Source organism: Dasypus novemcinctus, chromosome 31, assembly GCF_030445035.2.
Source record: "Dasypus novemcinctus isolate mDasNov1 chromosome 31, mDasNov1.1.hap2, whole genome shotgun sequence".
In the NCBI taxonomy this organism is placed as follows: domain Eukaryota; kingdom Metazoa; phylum Chordata; class Mammalia; order Cingulata; family Dasypodidae; genus Dasypus; species Dasypus novemcinctus.
This window is the reverse complement of record NC_080703.1, coordinates 18,866,128-18,881,699: the sequence shown is the minus strand read 5'-3', so window position 1 is coordinate 18,881,699 and position 15,572 is coordinate 18,866,128. Positions and strand designations below refer to the sequence as shown.

The following is a 15,572-nucleotide window of genomic DNA, read 5'->3' as shown; positions in this document are numbered from 1 at the left end:
GCCTCCCCGGCCGTGCCCGCAGCCCAGGCCCTGGGCAGGGCTGCCCACTGCCTCACTGCTGCCCACAGGAGCAGCGAGCCGTACGAGTCCACGCTGGTGGTGGAGGGTGTGCTCGGCGAGAAGGCCTGCACGCTGCGGCTCCGGGGCCAGGGCTCCTACGACGAGAAGTACGCTGCATCCCCCCAGCCCTAAGCACCCCCCGCAGCCCCGGCCCAGGCTCAGGAGCGAGTCAACTGGGCAGGGGCCCAGGGCCCGGGGGGGAGCGTTCGGCTGTGCGCAGCTCGTGGGAAGGAGGGGCCCCTTTTGGGGCAGGGGTCATGGCCGGGCACTGCAGCACATGCCCTCGGAGCTCCACCCAGGGACCACGGCAGTCAGGGGTCCCTGCTCGGGCTGGGTACAGAGACCAGCACGTGAGACGTGGCCCTCGGGAAAAACCACAGGCGCCGTGAGCGGATACACTGTTTACTACCCCGTGGACTTGGCCTAGCCAGGTCCTTCCAGCCCCTTGGCCCCGCCTGAGGGGTCGCTCAGCAGCCTGCCCCCACCCGCTCCTGTCGTGTCATCGGTTTCATTCAACATTTCCGAATGTGCTGAAGTGCCATGCTCGGCCCGCCGCTCCCACCACCCATCCTCGGCGCTCCCGCGTGGCCTTGCTTCCACGCTGCGCTCTTGCCGCTGGGGCAGGGCTGTCTGGGCCCCTCTGGTCCCGGGGCCTCGCTCACTTTCCGGGGTACTCGAAGACAGCAGCAGCCCCCATCCCGGTCCCGATGCACATGGACACCACCCCGTAAGCCCTGTGCGAACAGAACTGTGGTGGCTGGGGCCAGGCCAGAGGCCCCCACCCAGCCGCCCCGGCCAGGTGGCACCGAGTCCCTAGGAAAGGCAGGCTGAGCCGGGTGGCCCTACACCTTCATGGCTCAAGGCACGCACAGGGGGGCCCTCGGGGCAGCTGGGGACCACGTCCCTCGTCCCCAGGTCACACTGTGTATATTACCTCCCCCACCCCGTCGCCCTGAGACCCTCCCCTGAAGAGGAGCCAGCCTCACCTCTTCCCACGGCGCTTCAGCTCATGCAGCAGCGTGACGACCTGCCGGGCCCCGGTGCAGCCCAGCGGGTGGCCCAGGGCCACCGCGCCGCCCAGGGGGTTCACCTTCTCCAGAGGCAGGCCCAGCTTCTCCACACAGTAGACGGCCTGGAAGGAGGCGCAGCGCCGGCTAGCTCCTGCCCCTCCCCGCACCTGCCCGCGGGCTCTGCCAGGCCAACCCGGCACCCGGGCAGTGCAGAGGGACAAAGGCCCACCTGACTTGCAAAGGCCTCGTTGATCTCAAAGATGTCCACGTCGTCCACCGTCAGCCCTGCAGGCGAGGGGGCTGAGCTAAGCCCAGCGCCAAGGACTCGCGGGCTCCCCGACCCTGCCCTGCCCAGGAGGTCTGTTCCGGAAGGGTGAGAGGCCGCACTGTGGGGCCACAAAGGCCTCGGGCTGCGGGATGCCCCCTGCCCCCAGCCCCGTAGCACCCACCCGGCCATCACTCACTCCTGCCGTGTCCCACCTCTAGGGACAGCGAGTGGGGCAGGGGTGGGACGCAGACCTGGGGCGTGAAGGGGCCGTCCTACCTGCTTGCTGCAAAGCCACGGGGATGGCGTAGGCAGGCCCGATGCCCATGATGTCGGGCGGGACCCCCACCACTGCGTAGGCCCTCAGGACCCCCAGGATGGGGAGGCCCAACTCCTCGGCCTTGGCCCTTCGGGCCAGCAGGACGGCTGCGGCCCCGTCGCTCACCTGGCTGGAGTTTCCTGGGGCACAATGGCAGGGCTGAGGAGCCGGGGCCCCGCATCCACCCTGCCGAGGCCCCCGGAGCAGAACACCCAGCCCCAGCCGCTGCCTGCTGCGCCCCCCTCCCCAGCCGCGCCCCCTCCCCAGCCGCGCCCCCCTCCCCAGCCACGCCCCCCTCCCCAGCCGCGCCCCCTTCCCCAGCCGCGCCCCCTCGCCAGCCGCGCCCCCCTCCCCAGCCGCGCCCCCTTCCCCAGCCGCGCCCCCTTCCCCAGCCGCGCCCCCCTCCCCAGCCGTGGCGCACCTGCTGTGGTGGAGCCGCCCTTCTGGAAAGCAGGCTTCAGTTTGGCCAGGCCCTCCATGGTGGTGCTGGCACGGATGCCTTCGTCCTGGGCCACGGTGACCCTCCTCTCGCCCTTGTCATCGTGGACCGTGGTGGTCACAGGCACGATCTCGGCACGGAAGCGGCCCTCGCGCTGGGCCCTGGCGGCCCTGCTGCCACCAGGGGGCCAGGCTCAGGCTGCTGGGGGCTCTCCCTGCTCCCTCGCCCACCAGCAGACGCCCCGGCTCGAGCTACTCGACGTGGGCCCGGGCACGGGGGGCGAGCAGGGGTGGCCCGCCCGAGGCTTGAGGGCATTCTCCACCGGCAGCCCGGGGCAGATCCCCGCCAGTCCCGGCTGTGGGCGGGAGGTGGGTCCCGAGGGGGGGGCCCCACTTGAACCGTTCACCCAAGGGGCAGGACGGCGCATGCTCGGGTCTCAGCGCTACACAGAGGGTGCAGGGTTTCTGCCAGCTGTCTGTCAACCCCACCTGCTCGATTTTACCTGTTCCCAATTTTCACATTTAAAGTGACCTGTGACCTATATCAAACGCGTGAAGTTCAGTAGGATTTATAAGTTTAAAAGCACAGGGCCTTTTAGGGTGATCCTTGCAACCATTTGCAAAATATAACTGCCCAAGGGCATTCCAGTGGGGAGGGATCCACAGCTTTCACCAAAGTCTAAAATGACTGCCTGAGGCCCAGCGGCTGGTCTCCTGCCTCAGGGAAGCCCATGTGGCCAGCAGCCCCTCCCTCCCTCTGCCACCCTCTCTGGGCAGCTGGGCCGTGCCAGCCTCAGCCGGAGCCCTTGGGGTTTCTCTGCTGCTACCCCAGGCCCAGGCTGGGCCACCAGCGCCCCCAGCACTGCCCGGCCATGCTCCAGGCTGCCCACAGAAGCCTGTGGCACCCACCCCCAATCTCCAGACCCCGCCAGGCGGGGACGAGCGCCCTGGCCCTCCGTGTGCCCCACGGAATAGATGGGGAAACTAAGGCCCAGGAAAGGAGAAACACTCCTGGTGAACGGACTGGAACAGGAGGTGGAAGAGCCACCCGCCCACAAGTGGCCCTGGCCCTTTCTACCTCCCGGGAGGCACTAGGCTGGGAAACCATGCACTACCCAGGGGCAACGCTCCACCTCTGACCACTCTGACAGCCTCCAACTCCCACTCCAGCCCTTCAGGCACCTCATCTCGAAGAGCACTCACTTCTGCTGGGAAGCCAGTGCAAAGGCGTCCTGCTTCTCCCGGGAAACGCCAAACTGCTTAGCCACATTCTCTGAGGTTATCCTAGAACACAAAGAGCAAACAGAGGACTGCGGGGCGGCCAGAGAGCTGGGCCTGGGGCCCCGGGTCCTCGAGCTACAGGAAAGGAGGCTAGGAGGGCAAGTCCACGCCACAGGGACGTGCCGACAGCGCAGGATGTGGGGTGGGGCGCGGGGGCACAGACAGGTCAGCACTGCTGGCCAGACCCTGAGAAGCTGGGCGCCAAAGAGACCTCTCCAAGAGGGAGAGTGGCCACATGGGGGGCAGGTGCAAACGGTGTTTGTGCCCCAGGTGGGCTGCCTCAGAACAGAGGAGAGGGCAGAGGAGGGCACTGGGGGGCTCTAACTGGCTACCTTTGGCCGGCTTTGTTTCTGCCTCAAGAGAAACAGCTTTAATGTGGGCAGATGACGACTCCCAAGTGCCTCTGGAAAGGCCACACCTGGGCCTTCTGGTCCCCTCGGCTGGGGTCCACCCTCATCCTGAGAACCCAGAGCCGTGGCCAGACTTGCCAGCGGGTCCCTGGGTTCACCAGCTTCCTGTGGTGATGTGGACAAGCCAAGGCACTGCCACTCGGAGCCTCAGGTCTCCTCAGACTTCCTGCCCACAGACCTGGGACTGGCCCCGGGGCTCAGTGACGCTGGCTGCAGTGCCAGGATGCTGCACAAATGCGACACGCTTTTGTGCTGCCTGTGGCAGGGCCCGGGTTCCCTCCTCGGCATTCAAGCCCCTCTTTAGCTTTCCAGGCTGCCAAGGCTCCCGGGTGCAGCTACCATTATCCTTCCTGCAACAGCACCGCTCAGTGCGGAAGTGACAGCCTGGGCCACGCTGAGAAGTCCAGGGACACAGAGGACCCAGGGGCCTCAGGAAAGGGAAGGCAAGGGCAGCATCGGGTCCCAGTCACAGGGTCCCTGCAGAGCAGAACAAGCCCAAGGAAGGCGGCCAGGGCTGGGCAGCGCTGGGCAGAGCTGCTGGGAGCTCCTCCCTCCAGGCCAGGCGCGCGGAGCTGCGGTGGGCACTCACCCCATAGGAATCAGGCAGTCTCTGGCCGCCTTCTTCTCCACCAAGCGTGAAGTAATATTTCCAGGGTTCCCTCTGTCAGCCAGGGACATTGACTCAACCCTGAAGAGGGAGACGTAACTGCTGTCAGGGGTCCGCGAGGGGTGGCCGTACACCTGGCAAGTGCAGGCACGGTCTAGAGTCCCCCGGGACAGCCCATGGTGCATCGGGGAGCTACGGGCAGGGCCCCTGGCCGTCATGGCAGAGCTGGGCGTCGGGCTGCCAAGCTCTCTCCACCTGCCCTGGGAAGCGCAGTCCACATTCCCAGGGTGGGGGGTAGAAGGAGGGGAAAATGGGGGGGAGGGGATGGGGAAGGGTGGGCCTTGCTGTCCCAACCCTCCCGCTCCAGCAGCCGATCCAGCAGCCGATCGGCAGTTCCCAAGGAGAGCCTTCTAGTGTGGCCTGTGGAGGGAACAATTTCACCCAGCAGGGCCTTGGCCTCAAGCTCGGAGAACAGAACAAATACTTAAAAAGTCACCACAAAGCTATAGGCCCCAAAACAGTCTGACCTGCACAGATAGGGAGGTATTAGAGCCGAGAGAAAGGCGGGATCATCTCAGATCAGGGAGGTCAAAGGGGATTCGCGGAGGCGGCGAGGGCCACCCCTCAGCGGTAACTGACTGCCAGCCGCAGGGCGCACGCCCCTGAGTACCAGCTGTCGTTCCTCCAGCTGATCCCACCGACCTCAGCAGGGCTGCGCTGGGCACACCGCTTCCAGGTGAGCCCAGAGAGTCCCTGGGACCAGGCCCCCCGCAGTCAGAACAGCACAAGACCCGTCAGCACTCAGCGGGGCGTAGTGCCGGCCCTGGCGCAGCCCTCAGCATGTGGGGGCGTGGTCCTTAGCCCATCTAGGAACTCAAGAAATTCAAACTCATGAAGGCCTGAAAGATACCACAACCTCCCAGACATGAAGGAAACGGGCGGGGAGGCTGAGCACTGGCCTCATCTGGCTAAAGTCCCCAAGAGGGCAGGACGGCCAGGAGCAGCCAGCACAGCCTGGCGACACGGGCCAACCACCTCCAGCGAGCAACGCTCTAAAGCGCAGGTGGAGCTCGGCAGTGAGCGCCTGCTTCCCACGTACGAGGTCCCGGGCTCGACCCCCAGGACCTCCTAAAAACAAAAAAAAAAACAACTCTCGGAGCGGATGGCGCACAACGGTTGGGCGCCTGCTTCCCACGATAAAGTTCAGGCCCCAGTACCTCCTGAAAAAACACCAGCACTCTAAAGAGGAAGTGCAAGGGAGAGGGAACACACCAGGGCCCTGGGACCACTCGCCTCCCCAAGCCTGCCGAGGTCCCCACTCGCCCTGCCCTCCCAAGCCCAGATGCCCAGGCAAGCCTGGCCCCGGGCCCCTCTGCCCACGGCTTCATACACTGCAGGCGCAGGTGGAGCCACAGCCTGAGGGGAGGTGACCAGGCCACCAGAGGCCTAACCAGGTCCCTCAAACCACAGCAGCCAGCCAGAAGTGTCTGCCTTGGTACCAGAGCAGGGCCAAGGGGACAGACAGCCCAGGAAAACGGACAGACGAGCGGTACAGAAAACAGCTGTCCCTGACTTTGGGGAACCCAAACTGCAACTTCTCAGCAGGATCATGACTCAAGGAGCACAGAAGGACACACAAGAGCAGCATCCTCTCAAAACGCAGGGCCACGTTTTTCAGCCTCATGGTTCCTGACAGGAAAGCTCTTCGAGGCCAGTCTCCTTCCCCACTAGCACTGAGAAGCGTGAGCAGTTCTTGAGCAGCCACTGCCCAGGCCACTTCTGAGCTGCCTTCGTCGGAAGCCACTCCCAGCCGGCGGCCTGGAGAGGCTAGGGGAGAATACTGAAATCATGGCCTCAGAACTCAGCAGAGGAAGGTGAGTTTTACTGGCACTAGCAGGTTAATAAGCTCTGGCAGAAGGAAATTCTTACCCACAGGCCATGCCAATGTCATAAGACCCATTCCTGATGCCACCTGCAACAAAAGCATTTCATAAACATCGTGCACCGGAGTCCATTTGTTCTGGGCGCAGCAGAGCCTCTTCCCCACTTAGTCTCTGGGTGGGACTCATCCCCAGCCTCCGACGGAAGGCCCTGGAAAGGCTGGGCGGCAGCTCTTTCTGTGGTTAGAATCCTTTCAGGAATACTTACTGCTCACCCAGCACCCAGCGGCTTTGCCGACCCAAGATCAAGGCACCCACCCACCCGCCACTTACCAGCGATGTTGGCCACTGCCTGCAGCCCTGACGAGCACTGTCGATTGACAGTGGACAGAGGCACGGTCTCTGGGATGTCACTGAAACAGAAGGGAAGACCACAGTGTCGGCTCTTGTGACTGTCCCCATCAGCTCGGGGGTGCCCCCCTGCAGACTCGATCCAGGGGTGGGTAGGGCAGCCTTCACAGCTGCAGGTGCTCCCTCCCCAGGGTCTGCAGGCACCCGCCCCGTCTTCCACCCAAGGCCAAGCGCAGCTCCAAGGCTAGGGAAGGCTGTCTGGGTCACAGGCATCCTTCTTTCTCTCCCTTTGGCAATTCAAAAATGAAAACTATTCACCTCTTTCCCCTAAGGAACAAAGAAGAGGGCCCATTTCCTGGGGCAGAGTACCACAGCGAAAGATATGTCTAAAGCTACAGAAACCACACCCACTCTTCAGTTTTACTCCCAACCATGAGCATAAAGCTTTACCTCCGATGCTCTGCAGAAAGCCTGCTCACACCTGGGCGAAGAGCTCTTGACCGGTGCTATGTATCCCAACATTCCCTGCCCTGGCAGGTTCCCCCAGCCTGACACAGCCCCAGGAGCTGCCAGGGGCTGTCATGCCCTGTGTCACCTGCCCTGGCCAAGAGTTCAAAGCTCCGGGAGAACTCTTGGGAGAAATCCAGATGCTTGGGGCCCCGCCAGGCCTATGGACACAGAACCTCGGGTCAAAGCACCCTGGTGCTTCTGGGGTGCAGCTAGGGTTGGGAACCGCAGAGCCAGTGCCTGGGTGAGCCTCTGCCAATAGCCTGCTAGGCCTGCACAGCTGTTTAACCCTGACCAGGTCCTCTAGCTCCCCACCACGTAGTTACCACCCCTTCCCACAATCCAGCATGTGTTCACTGAATACCTCCTGCTCCAGGGATGCTAAAAGACTTCCATTACTGCCCCTGCCCTAAAGGAGGACCAACCAACAAATGGAAAAGGAATCGACCAGCAGGGACTAGAGAGGGCAAGATGACAAAACCACATCGCAAGGCAGCACACGGCTAGCTACTAGAGAGGAAGAGGCTTTTGTTTTAAGCGTGGGGGGTTGAAGTCATGCCAAAATGTTGAGACTAGCTGGGTAGGGTTTAAGCTAGAGCGAGAGGGACCGGTGGGGCCAGCACTCTAGAGAAAGACAGGGCAGTGGGCAGCCAGGCTGAAAGAGGAAGTCAGGGGCAAGTAGCTGAGAGATAAGATGAGAAGGTGAAGTCTGGAACTAGACAGCGGGAGGCCTCCAGCTCCAGGCTCAGCAGTCCACACCTTTCCCCGTCCTAGAGGTTTTCTTTTTCCTTCACTGGCTAATATTCTCATTATTTCTTCCCCATGCAGCTGGAAGGAGATGGCTAAATTGTTCTTAAATCTACACATGACAGTAATTTAAGCACTCCTGCACCTTGGGTGCTTCGGACAGCACCTGCTGTGGGGCAATGCTGGCAGGGCTCCTACGTTGTCCCTCAGGTTCTGCCCTGCCTCCAAGTCCCACTAATGGGACGTGCTGACAAAAACACTCGGTCACTCTTCAGAATGCCTTCCAAGTTAGTAAATGATAAAAGAGGACAGAGTTCACACTGAAAAAGGCACACAAAGGCCCTAGCCTTTTCCTCCAGTTTCAAAGGCCCTGTGTGCCTAGGCTCAGTGCCTGGTAACACACCACCCCTTCAAAGTAGGGGAAAAGTTGGGTCAACAAAAGCAGGGTTCGAAGGCCTCTGGTTGCTTCAGGCTTGTCCCACGTAACCCTCACCCCAGCCCCAGAGTTCCCTGAGTCCTGGGACCCTCAAAAGTCAAAAGATCGGTCCAGAGCTAGTGCTAGAAAAGTTTACCTCAGAAACTGGGCGATTCGGGCCATGATCGCCCCGGCCCCTGGTTGAAGCACATTTCCTGCGGACGACAAACCTTTACTCAGTGCCAGGCAGGGTCCTGGGCACTAAAGTACAGCTGTGAACACCAAAGGGGGGCATTTCAGATCTTTCTACAGGAACACAAGCCCTCAGCAGGGTCTGGAGCAGGGGGAGGCCGCCACACAGCAGCTTATCCTGACCAAACACCAGCCTCTTGCCCTGAGGGTCCCATGTCATCAGCCCACCCTCCCTGCGCCTCCAAATCAGCACAGACAAGGCAGGCTGCCTGCCTTGAAAGGTGACAAGCAAGATTTCAAGCAAAGAAGAATGCAAATCTTGCCGCCTAACAGAACTGGTCCTGTCAGTCAGGGAAATGAGTTTCTGAAAACAAATGCCCCCCCCTTCCCTCGATAGGTGAACAGTGATTCCCGACTTGTGGGTGCCACCTGTCTGATGAGACTCTTGCCATTTTTCCAGTGCCATATTTCAAGGCCAGGTGTGTACGGGTGGGAAAAAGAGATGGACTGAAGGTCAAAAGGCCCCGGGTTCAGGTCTTAGCTCCGCTAAAAATTCCCGGGGCCTCTGCATCCGTAAATGAGTTTGTACTGATAGGTTTTGGCTCTCCCTTGTTCTGTCCAGCACAGACATGTCCTGGTGGGGAGAGAGCCCTGCCTCCTACTCTGTCCTCATGCCCTGTGCCAAGAGCCTCGGTGTCAGAATGTCTGTCCCTTGGACCCATGCCTTACATCACACTCAAGGGGCAGAATGTGGCCGGAGGGAACACAATGTGCCTGGAGGGAAGGTGAGGCCTGGGCCTAAAGAGCCGATTAAATTAAGCTGCCTTATAGAAGAACATCTACGTGTCCCCTCGGTGAAGGCCCCGGGTGGGGGAGACGTGAGAGGAGGGCGCTGGGAGGACGGAAAGGTTGGGAGGGCTTGGGCGCCGCGCTCACCCACGCAGATGTCCCCCAGCTGCGCCGGGCTCAGGCCGACGTCCTGGAGAACCGCCGTCAGGACGGCCGAGAGAAGCTCGTCGGGGGTGGTGTCCTGCGGGGGGAGTGCGGGCGCGGTGAGCCCCGGGCCCCGCGCCCCCCGCCCACCGCGGGGAGGCCGGGCGGCCGCAGCTCGGGCGCGAGTCGCCTCCAGCGGGGCGGGGACCCCGCGCCACCGCGGGCCCCCCGCTCACGGCCCGGGCCGCACCTTGAAGCCGCCGCGGTCCGCCCTGCCGATGGCCGTGCGGCGCCCGTGCACCACCACCACGTCGTCGGCCGAGGCCCGCGCGGCGCCGCTCAGGCACGGCGCGGCCTGCGGCGCCCGGCCCTTCAGGTGGCCCAGCACCACCTGCAGCCTCTGCATCCTGCGGCGCGGCCCAGGGCACGAACTACGGGGCCGCCAGCAGGCGCCGAGGCCTGCACACCGCCCCCCGCGCCGGACTTCGGCCCTCGCGGCCTGGCCACCGCCCACAGCCCGCCCGTACCAGAGGGCGTCTGCCACCACAGCCAATCAGAAGGCGAGCCCGCCCGAAGACCCACCCTCCGCCGCCAGCCGGGTCCCTGTAGCGCCGGGCGCGCAGTCAGTCACTGCCCAGACCTTTCCACAACCAGGAGGCGGGCTCCACTGGAGCCCCGCCCAGAAGCGCAGGCGGAAACCCTCCCGTCTGAAGCCCCGCCCGCTGGCAGGCCAGAGGCGGGGCCGCCAGAAGCCCTTCTGGCCTCTCCAGACCAACCCGGCCCACTTCCGGAGCCCTGTTCCGCAAGCCCCGCCCACTTCCGTCTAGAACCCGGAGGCGGTGTTCTCGGGAGGCGGCGGCGTCCTCACCTGGGAGGGAGCGGGCGTGTCCCTTGCCTTTTCCGAGTCGTTGTCCCGGGTCCCAACACCGAAGTAATTTGGGGACACTGGCCTTAGAGCCCAGTCCCGAGGTGGTCGGCTCCACTGGGAAGTCTTTCGAGGGCCCTGAAGGGACTTGGGGCTCCGCGGCCGCGGGGTGCCCGCGTGGGCGGCTCTCTAACGTAGGGGCTGACGGGGTCCCCACCGGGCGGGAGGCGCCCAGGAGCCTCGGCATGGCTGCCACCGAGGAGGCGGGCGGCCAGGACGTGCGGGAGGGACGAGCGACGGGCCAGGGCTCCCCAGCACGCCCGCGTGCCCCCCGAGCCCCCGGAGGGCAGGCCCGGGCCCCCCCCACCCCGAACGCCGCGGGCCTGGGCGCTGCGTGACCCCCAAACCCGGAAGGCAGGGCCGCGGCCTGCCCCGGGGCCCGCAGGGAGCTCTCGCCGCCACCCCCAGGCCGGCTGTGTGCCCCGAGGACCTCTGAGGCAGAACCGGGGCTTCCTCGGCCCCTCGCCGCCCTAAGGGCAGAGCCCGCGGGTCCCCAGTGCCCAGGCGGCCGGGCGCCAGGGGCCTTCGCCCCGCGGGAAGGGCCTGCCCCCCTCGCGGCCCTTCAGGGCAGGGCCGTGGCCCCCCCACATCCGACACCCCAGAGTAGTTCCAGGTTCTCACACCCAGGCGAGCGGGCGGCGCTTCTCGGAAAGGGATGCGGGGCGGGGCGGCCTCCAGGAAGGAGGAAGCGCGCGGGCGACGAGGAAGCGCGCGGGCGAGGACGGCGCGAGGCTGGGGGCCATGGCTGCGGGAGCCCCGGGCGCGGGGGCCGAGTCCCCCAGCCCCTGCACGTCCTCCGTGCCCCTGGCGGCGCTCAACGTGCGGGTGCGGCGCCGCCTCTCGCTGTTCCTGAACGTGCCCACGCTGGCGGCGGCCGACTGGGCGGCGCTGGCCGAGGAGCTGGGTTTCGAGTACCTGGAGATCCGGCACCTGGAGAAGCACGCCGACCCCATGGGCCGCCTGCTGGATGCCTGGGAGGGACGCCCGGGCGCCTCGGTGGGCCGCCTGCTGGAGCTGCTCGCCAAGCTGGACCGTGAGGACGTGCTCAACGAGCTGGGGCCCAGGATCGGTGAGGACGCCCCCCTCCGCCTGGGTCCAGTTCGCGCCCTCAGTATTTGGGAAGTGACGGGGGGCTGGAGGAAAAGGGCTTAGGCAAAGCTTCAGGTCAAGCCAGGAGAAAGAGGAGGCTGTCCTGGGGATCTGGGCTGCTTCAGGTAGAGCAGCAGGCAGGCGAAAGGCTGGGAGCTGCCTCCCTTGGGAGCTGCAGGTCCCTGGGAAATGCACCCCCCATCCTGCCGCTCACCGCACTCATGTAATGCACTTGGGGGTGTAGCACGCCTTGCACAGTCGGGGTCACTGTCCTCACCACGCCATATACACTGGCTCTTCTGAGCCCCGCTTGCATGTTTAGCCCTGCACGCGCATCCACTGGTGATCCCACAATGAGCTGACCTTAGTTCCAATCTCAGGATCCCTAAGGAGAAGTGTAGGAACGAGGGCAGGTAGCCACCCTAAAGGAGCACACAGAATGCTTCACCTGTCCAGTGACCCCCCACCCGCACAGATCCAAGGCAACCTCTGCTTATTATCACCCTATTTTTGTCTTTTCGGGAATGTTATATAAATGAGATCGTACAATACATAGCCTTGTCGGACTTTCCTCTTTCACCCAGGTCCTGACCTTGGTGGCTCCCGGATAGGTCACCAGACACATCCCCTGGGGATGGTGGGGGCTGGGTGGGGGCTCCGCCTCTTAGAGCTATAGAGGCATGGATGACCCCAATGGGCTGGAGAGGCTGGGAGCTGAGCCGGGCTAGGGGAGGTGGGACCAGGACCAGGGCCTGCCTGTGGGGAGAGGGCTGAGGTGCCTCAGGGATCCCGCCATGCCCCGTCTCTGTCCCCCCCCCCCCAGAGGAGGACTGCCAGAAGTATCTTCTGAAACAGCAGCAGGAGGATTCTGAGAAGCCCTTACAGGTGGCCACAGTGGGCAGCAGTGTCCCACGCACGCCAGAGCGGATGGGCATCACCACACTTGACGACCCCCTGGGTAAGAGGCCAGCTGAGACGGGGGGCCAGGGCAGGTGGGCTGTGGAGCCCCGAGCCTCAATTTCCTCACCTAGGAAACGGGGGTAGCAACAGTCCTACCTCTGTACTCCCTTGAGACGACGTGGGGTGAGGTGTGCCCACAGTGAAGCCAGGACTCAGCCTCCTTGGGGCCTGGGGTGGGGGGCTCAGCTCTTCTCCTGGGAAGGGCGTTTCCTCAGCAGCAGCACCACAGGATGGAATGTAGGGCCCAGGGTCAGGGCGGCCTAGGCTGGGGACAGCCGCCTGGGCCCCTCCCCAGCTTCTCCAGGCAGAGCCCTGACCGTCAGTTGTGCCCTGCCCGCAGGACAGACCCCCGAGCTCTTCGATGCCTTCATCTGCTACTGTCCCAGCGACATCCACTTCGTGCAGGAGATGATCCAGCAGCTGGAGCAGACAGACTACCGGCTGAAGCTGTGTGTGTCTGACCGCGACGTCCTGCCGGGCACCTGCGTCTGGTCCATTGCCAGCGAGCTCATTGAGAAGAGGTTGGCAGCGGGGGGAGAGGAGCGGGTGCTGCTCTCCCCAGCTGGGCCCTGTCTGCCCTGGGCGTTGTGGGCCCTTCCCGAGGCCACCCCTGTGGGCTTTGCTGACCTGGGTTGCCACAGCCGGCCCACTCTCCCCTAGGTGCCGCCGGATGGTGGTGATCGTCTCTGATGATTACCTGCAGAGTAAGGAATGTGACTTCCAGACCAAGTTTGCGCTCAGCCTCTCTCCAGGTAAGCTTAGCTCTGCCCCGGCCAGAGAGGAGCGGGCGGGCTGGGCCTCAGGATGGGAGCCTGGCTTTGCCGAGGAAACGCCGCAGGTGCCTGCACGCCCCAGCGTGTGTGCACGTGCATGCCTCGTTGTGCAGTGACTGTGGGCCAGGGCACCTCTTGTTCACCCCTGAGCTAGGGCCGTGAGCCAGGGCCTGCTGCCAGCGCTGCACCCCTGGGCTTGCAGGTGCCCATCAGAAGCGGCTGATCCCTATCAAGTACAAGGCCATGAAGAAGGAGTTCCCCAGCATCCTGCGGTTCATCACCATCTGTGACTACACCAACCCCTGCACCAAGGCCTGGTTCTGGACCCGCCTCGCCAAGGCCCTGTCCCTGCCCTGAAGACTTTACCCTGGGCCCCGGGTATGCGTGTGTCTGTCTGTCCATGTACTTCTGCCCCGGCTCCTCCCGCGGCTGAAGGGGGAACCCGCGCGCCATTTGCCTCTTGATTCCTGGAGATGCCAGCTCTGTAGACACATCTGCAGTCTCAGCAGCTGCCTTCGTCGCCTGGACGTCCCAGCTCACTCCCTGCCTGTACAGGGTGGTTGCGTGTGGCATGCCACCTGCCGGGTTCTCAGCCAGAACAGCGAGGAGCAGGGCAAGCTGGGACCAAGACAAGGACCAGCGGAACCAGGTCTGGCTCATCCACACGTCTTAGCCTCAGTTTATCTACCCCGAACTAAGTAGGATGGAGGAGCCCAGGTGGTGGCTACGTTCAAATGACTATAGGAAATGGTGAGGCATTTCTCTGGGCCTCCTGGGGAGCTGTTTTGGCTGAGAGAGAGCTGGGGCCACAGCATTGCCAGGGCGCTGCTTCCGCTGGTGCTTGTTCAGGCTGCAGTGCCTCATTGCATACCTCACATCCCATCTCCTAGCAGTCGGCACGCCCCTGGGGCACATGAGGAAGCAGGCTGGCCCAGCTCAGGGAGCGCCCTCCTTGGGCCTGATTCCCCACCAGGCCACCTTGCTCAACACACCCAGCCTCTGCTCCACCTCCAGCAGTGACGAGTCCCCAGGTGGGGGCTGCTTCTCACTTCAGTGTATCAAGATGCCTGTGGTCATGAGATGGGAGCCTGGGCTCTGGCATAGCCACCATGGTGCTGTGAGCAGGCATCTTTCCTCCCTGGGCCACCTGCAGGGAGCTTCCACACCAGCTTGCTGTGCCTTGATTGCCTTGCGGAGTTGCTTGCTGGGACCCCTTTACAAATGAAAGAGCCACCTGCCTCAAAGCATGGGGGCGCATGGACACATGCACACACATGCACTGTCTCTCTTCCTTTCTCACACACACATCTCCCTGGGTACAGCTCCCAGGGATCGCTGGGAGAAAAGTCTCACCATGGAGGGGCCCAGCCATCTCCCTGGGCAAAGATGGGACCCCCTCGTTTTCCTTTTCTCTTTTTGGGTAGCATCTCTTTTTTCTCTACTCATTGGAACCAGACTTTGGAAGGGACCCAGTGTGTTAACGCTTAGACCTTCAGTGAAGCACAGAGCATCTGCTTGAAGTCACACCACCAGTTAGCAGCACACAGCTGTGTTTCCCCTCTTGGGGTTGTGTGCATTACCCTCCAGCTCTCCCTTGGGGAGAAAATGTCATCATCTCAGGGCTTCTTTCCCCAGAGCAGACCCTAAATCCAGCAGCAAATGCCTCTCTGTGATGCATCCCAACCAGGGCTGGGGCAAGGAACCTTCCTGCAGGACCTCAGAAGGAAACAGGCCTCTCTGCATGGAAGGTCTAGCTGATGAAGCACTTAGCTGCCGTGTCCCTGCCCCCTTTGGTATTGGAGAGGGGGTGGGTATTTTCATGCAATTTTGAGGAAGCCTCTTCCACACCTGTTTTGTATGTATTGTGAGAATTTCAGAGAGAGCTGAGAAATGCCTGTTTGTCTTTCCTCCTCCTGTATCTCGGGTTTACAATAAATAAAACGTTCTCTGCTTCAAGAACAGCAGGTTTCCTTTGTTTCTGGAAGGAGTTTGGACAGTAGCCTGAGGCAAGGCTCTCCCGGGTAAGAGAAACTGGCCCTTCCACTGGTAGGTTCTGGTGGGCTTGAGGCACTTCCTGAAGGCTGGCCCCTCCCCCTGCCTGGCTTTCCTTTTGGGTGCTGACCCAGGTAGTGGACAGGGGGTGCTCTTCTGAACACCCCGCATTTGAGCCATAGGACTCCTGAGGATCCAGCCCCTGACAAGAATGGTCCCTTCGAGGCACAGCTGGCTTAATCAAGCCAATGTCAAATAAAATATATTGCTTTTTCTTTCAAGAAAATTTGGAAAATACAAAGAAAATCGCCCATAGTCCAAACTCCAGAGATGAAATTCCAGGGACATTTTAGAGTGTCCAGCCATCATCGGTGAGCACGGCTGTTCTCTGGTCGCCCTAGTGCTGTGTTCTTGCTCC

The 15,572-nt window shown here is 62.8% G+C and overlaps 3 protein-coding genes across 8 annotated transcripts in view; 2 read left to right on the top strand and 1 right to left on the bottom strand.

The window, feature by feature from the left end:
- DLEC1 (DLEC1 cilia and flagella associated protein) overlaps positions 1–447 on the top strand; it is an 82,995-nt gene extending 82,548 nt beyond the window's left edge. For 2 of the 3 annotated variants that reach the window (XM_058290643.2, XM_058290641.2), the window contains one exon: positions 69–447. In XM_058290643.2, coding sequence (XP_058146626.1) covers positions 69–192 — 124 coding nt within the window. In that variant the 3' untranslated portion in view covers positions 193–447. The remainder of the gene's footprint in view (positions 1–68) is intronic. The other variant, XM_058290642.1, reaches the window with a different exon arrangement.
- Positions 447–9,929, bottom strand: ACAA1 (acetyl-CoA acyltransferase 1). 4 transcript variants are annotated; one of them, XM_058290646.2, is made up of 12 exons: positions 9,666–9,929; positions 9,419–9,512; positions 8,448–8,505; positions 6,604–6,683; positions 6,320–6,362; positions 4,373–4,471; positions 3,296–3,376; positions 2,076–2,266; positions 1,615–1,794; positions 1,300–1,355; positions 1,047–1,192; positions 447–794 (listed from the first exon to the last, which is right to left on the bottom strand). In XM_058290646.2, exons 1-12 carry the CDS (start codon positions 9,819–9,821, stop codon positions 719–721), a joined length of 1,260 nt encoding a protein of 419 aa, XP_058146629.1. In that variant the 5' UTR covers positions 9,822–9,929; the 3' UTR covers positions 447–718. The 4 variants fall into 4 exon arrangements, with proteins under 4 accessions (XP_058146629.1, XP_058146628.1, XP_058146630.1 ...); XM_058290645.2 differs by having other exon boundaries at positions 1,300–1,430; positions 2,076–2,263; XM_058290647.2 differs by having other exon boundaries at positions 2,076–2,263.
- A 913-nt stretch (positions 9,930–10,842) lies between these two features.
- On the top strand, positions 10,843–15,121 carry MYD88 (MYD88 innate immune signal transduction adaptor). Its single transcript, XM_004471167.5, has 5 exons — positions 10,843–11,409; positions 12,253–12,387; positions 12,730–12,910; positions 13,050–13,141; positions 13,365–15,121. The coding sequence occupies exons 1-5, from the start codon at positions 11,082–11,084 to the stop codon at positions 13,517–13,519; spliced, it is 891 nt and encodes a 296-aa protein (XP_004471224.2). The 5' UTR covers positions 10,843–11,081; the 3' UTR covers positions 13,520–15,121.
- The last annotated feature ends 451 nt before the right edge of the window (positions 15,122–15,572 follow it).

Excerpts from the sequence above, each read along its gene's own strand:
- ACAA1 (XM_058290644.2), bottom strand. The coding sequence starts at position 9,821 with ATGCAGAGGCTGCAGGTGGTGCTGGGCCACCTGAAGGGCCGGGCGCCG. Across the intron at positions 2,267-3,295 it reads GCACTGGCTTCCCAGCAGAA|CAGGGCCGCCAGGGCCCAGC; the intron begins GTGAGTGCTCTT and ends CCCTGGTGGCAG. Across the intron at positions 1,795-2,075 it reads GGGCGGCTCCACCACAGCAG|GAAACTCCAGCCAGGTGAGC; the intron begins GTGCGCCACGGC and ends ATTGTGCCCCAG.
- MYD88 (XM_004471167.5), top strand. The coding sequence starts at position 11,082 with ATGGCTGCGGGAGCCCCGGGCGCGGGGGCCGAGTCCCCCAGCCCCTGC. Across the intron at positions 11,410-12,252 it reads CGAGCTGGGGCCCAGGATCG|AGGAGGACTGCCAGAAGTAT; the intron begins GTGAGGACGCCC and ends CCCCCCCCCCAG. Across the intron at positions 12,388-12,729 it reads CACACTTGACGACCCCCTGG|GACAGACCCCCGAGCTCTTC; the intron begins GTAAGAGGCCAG and ends CCCTGCCCGCAG.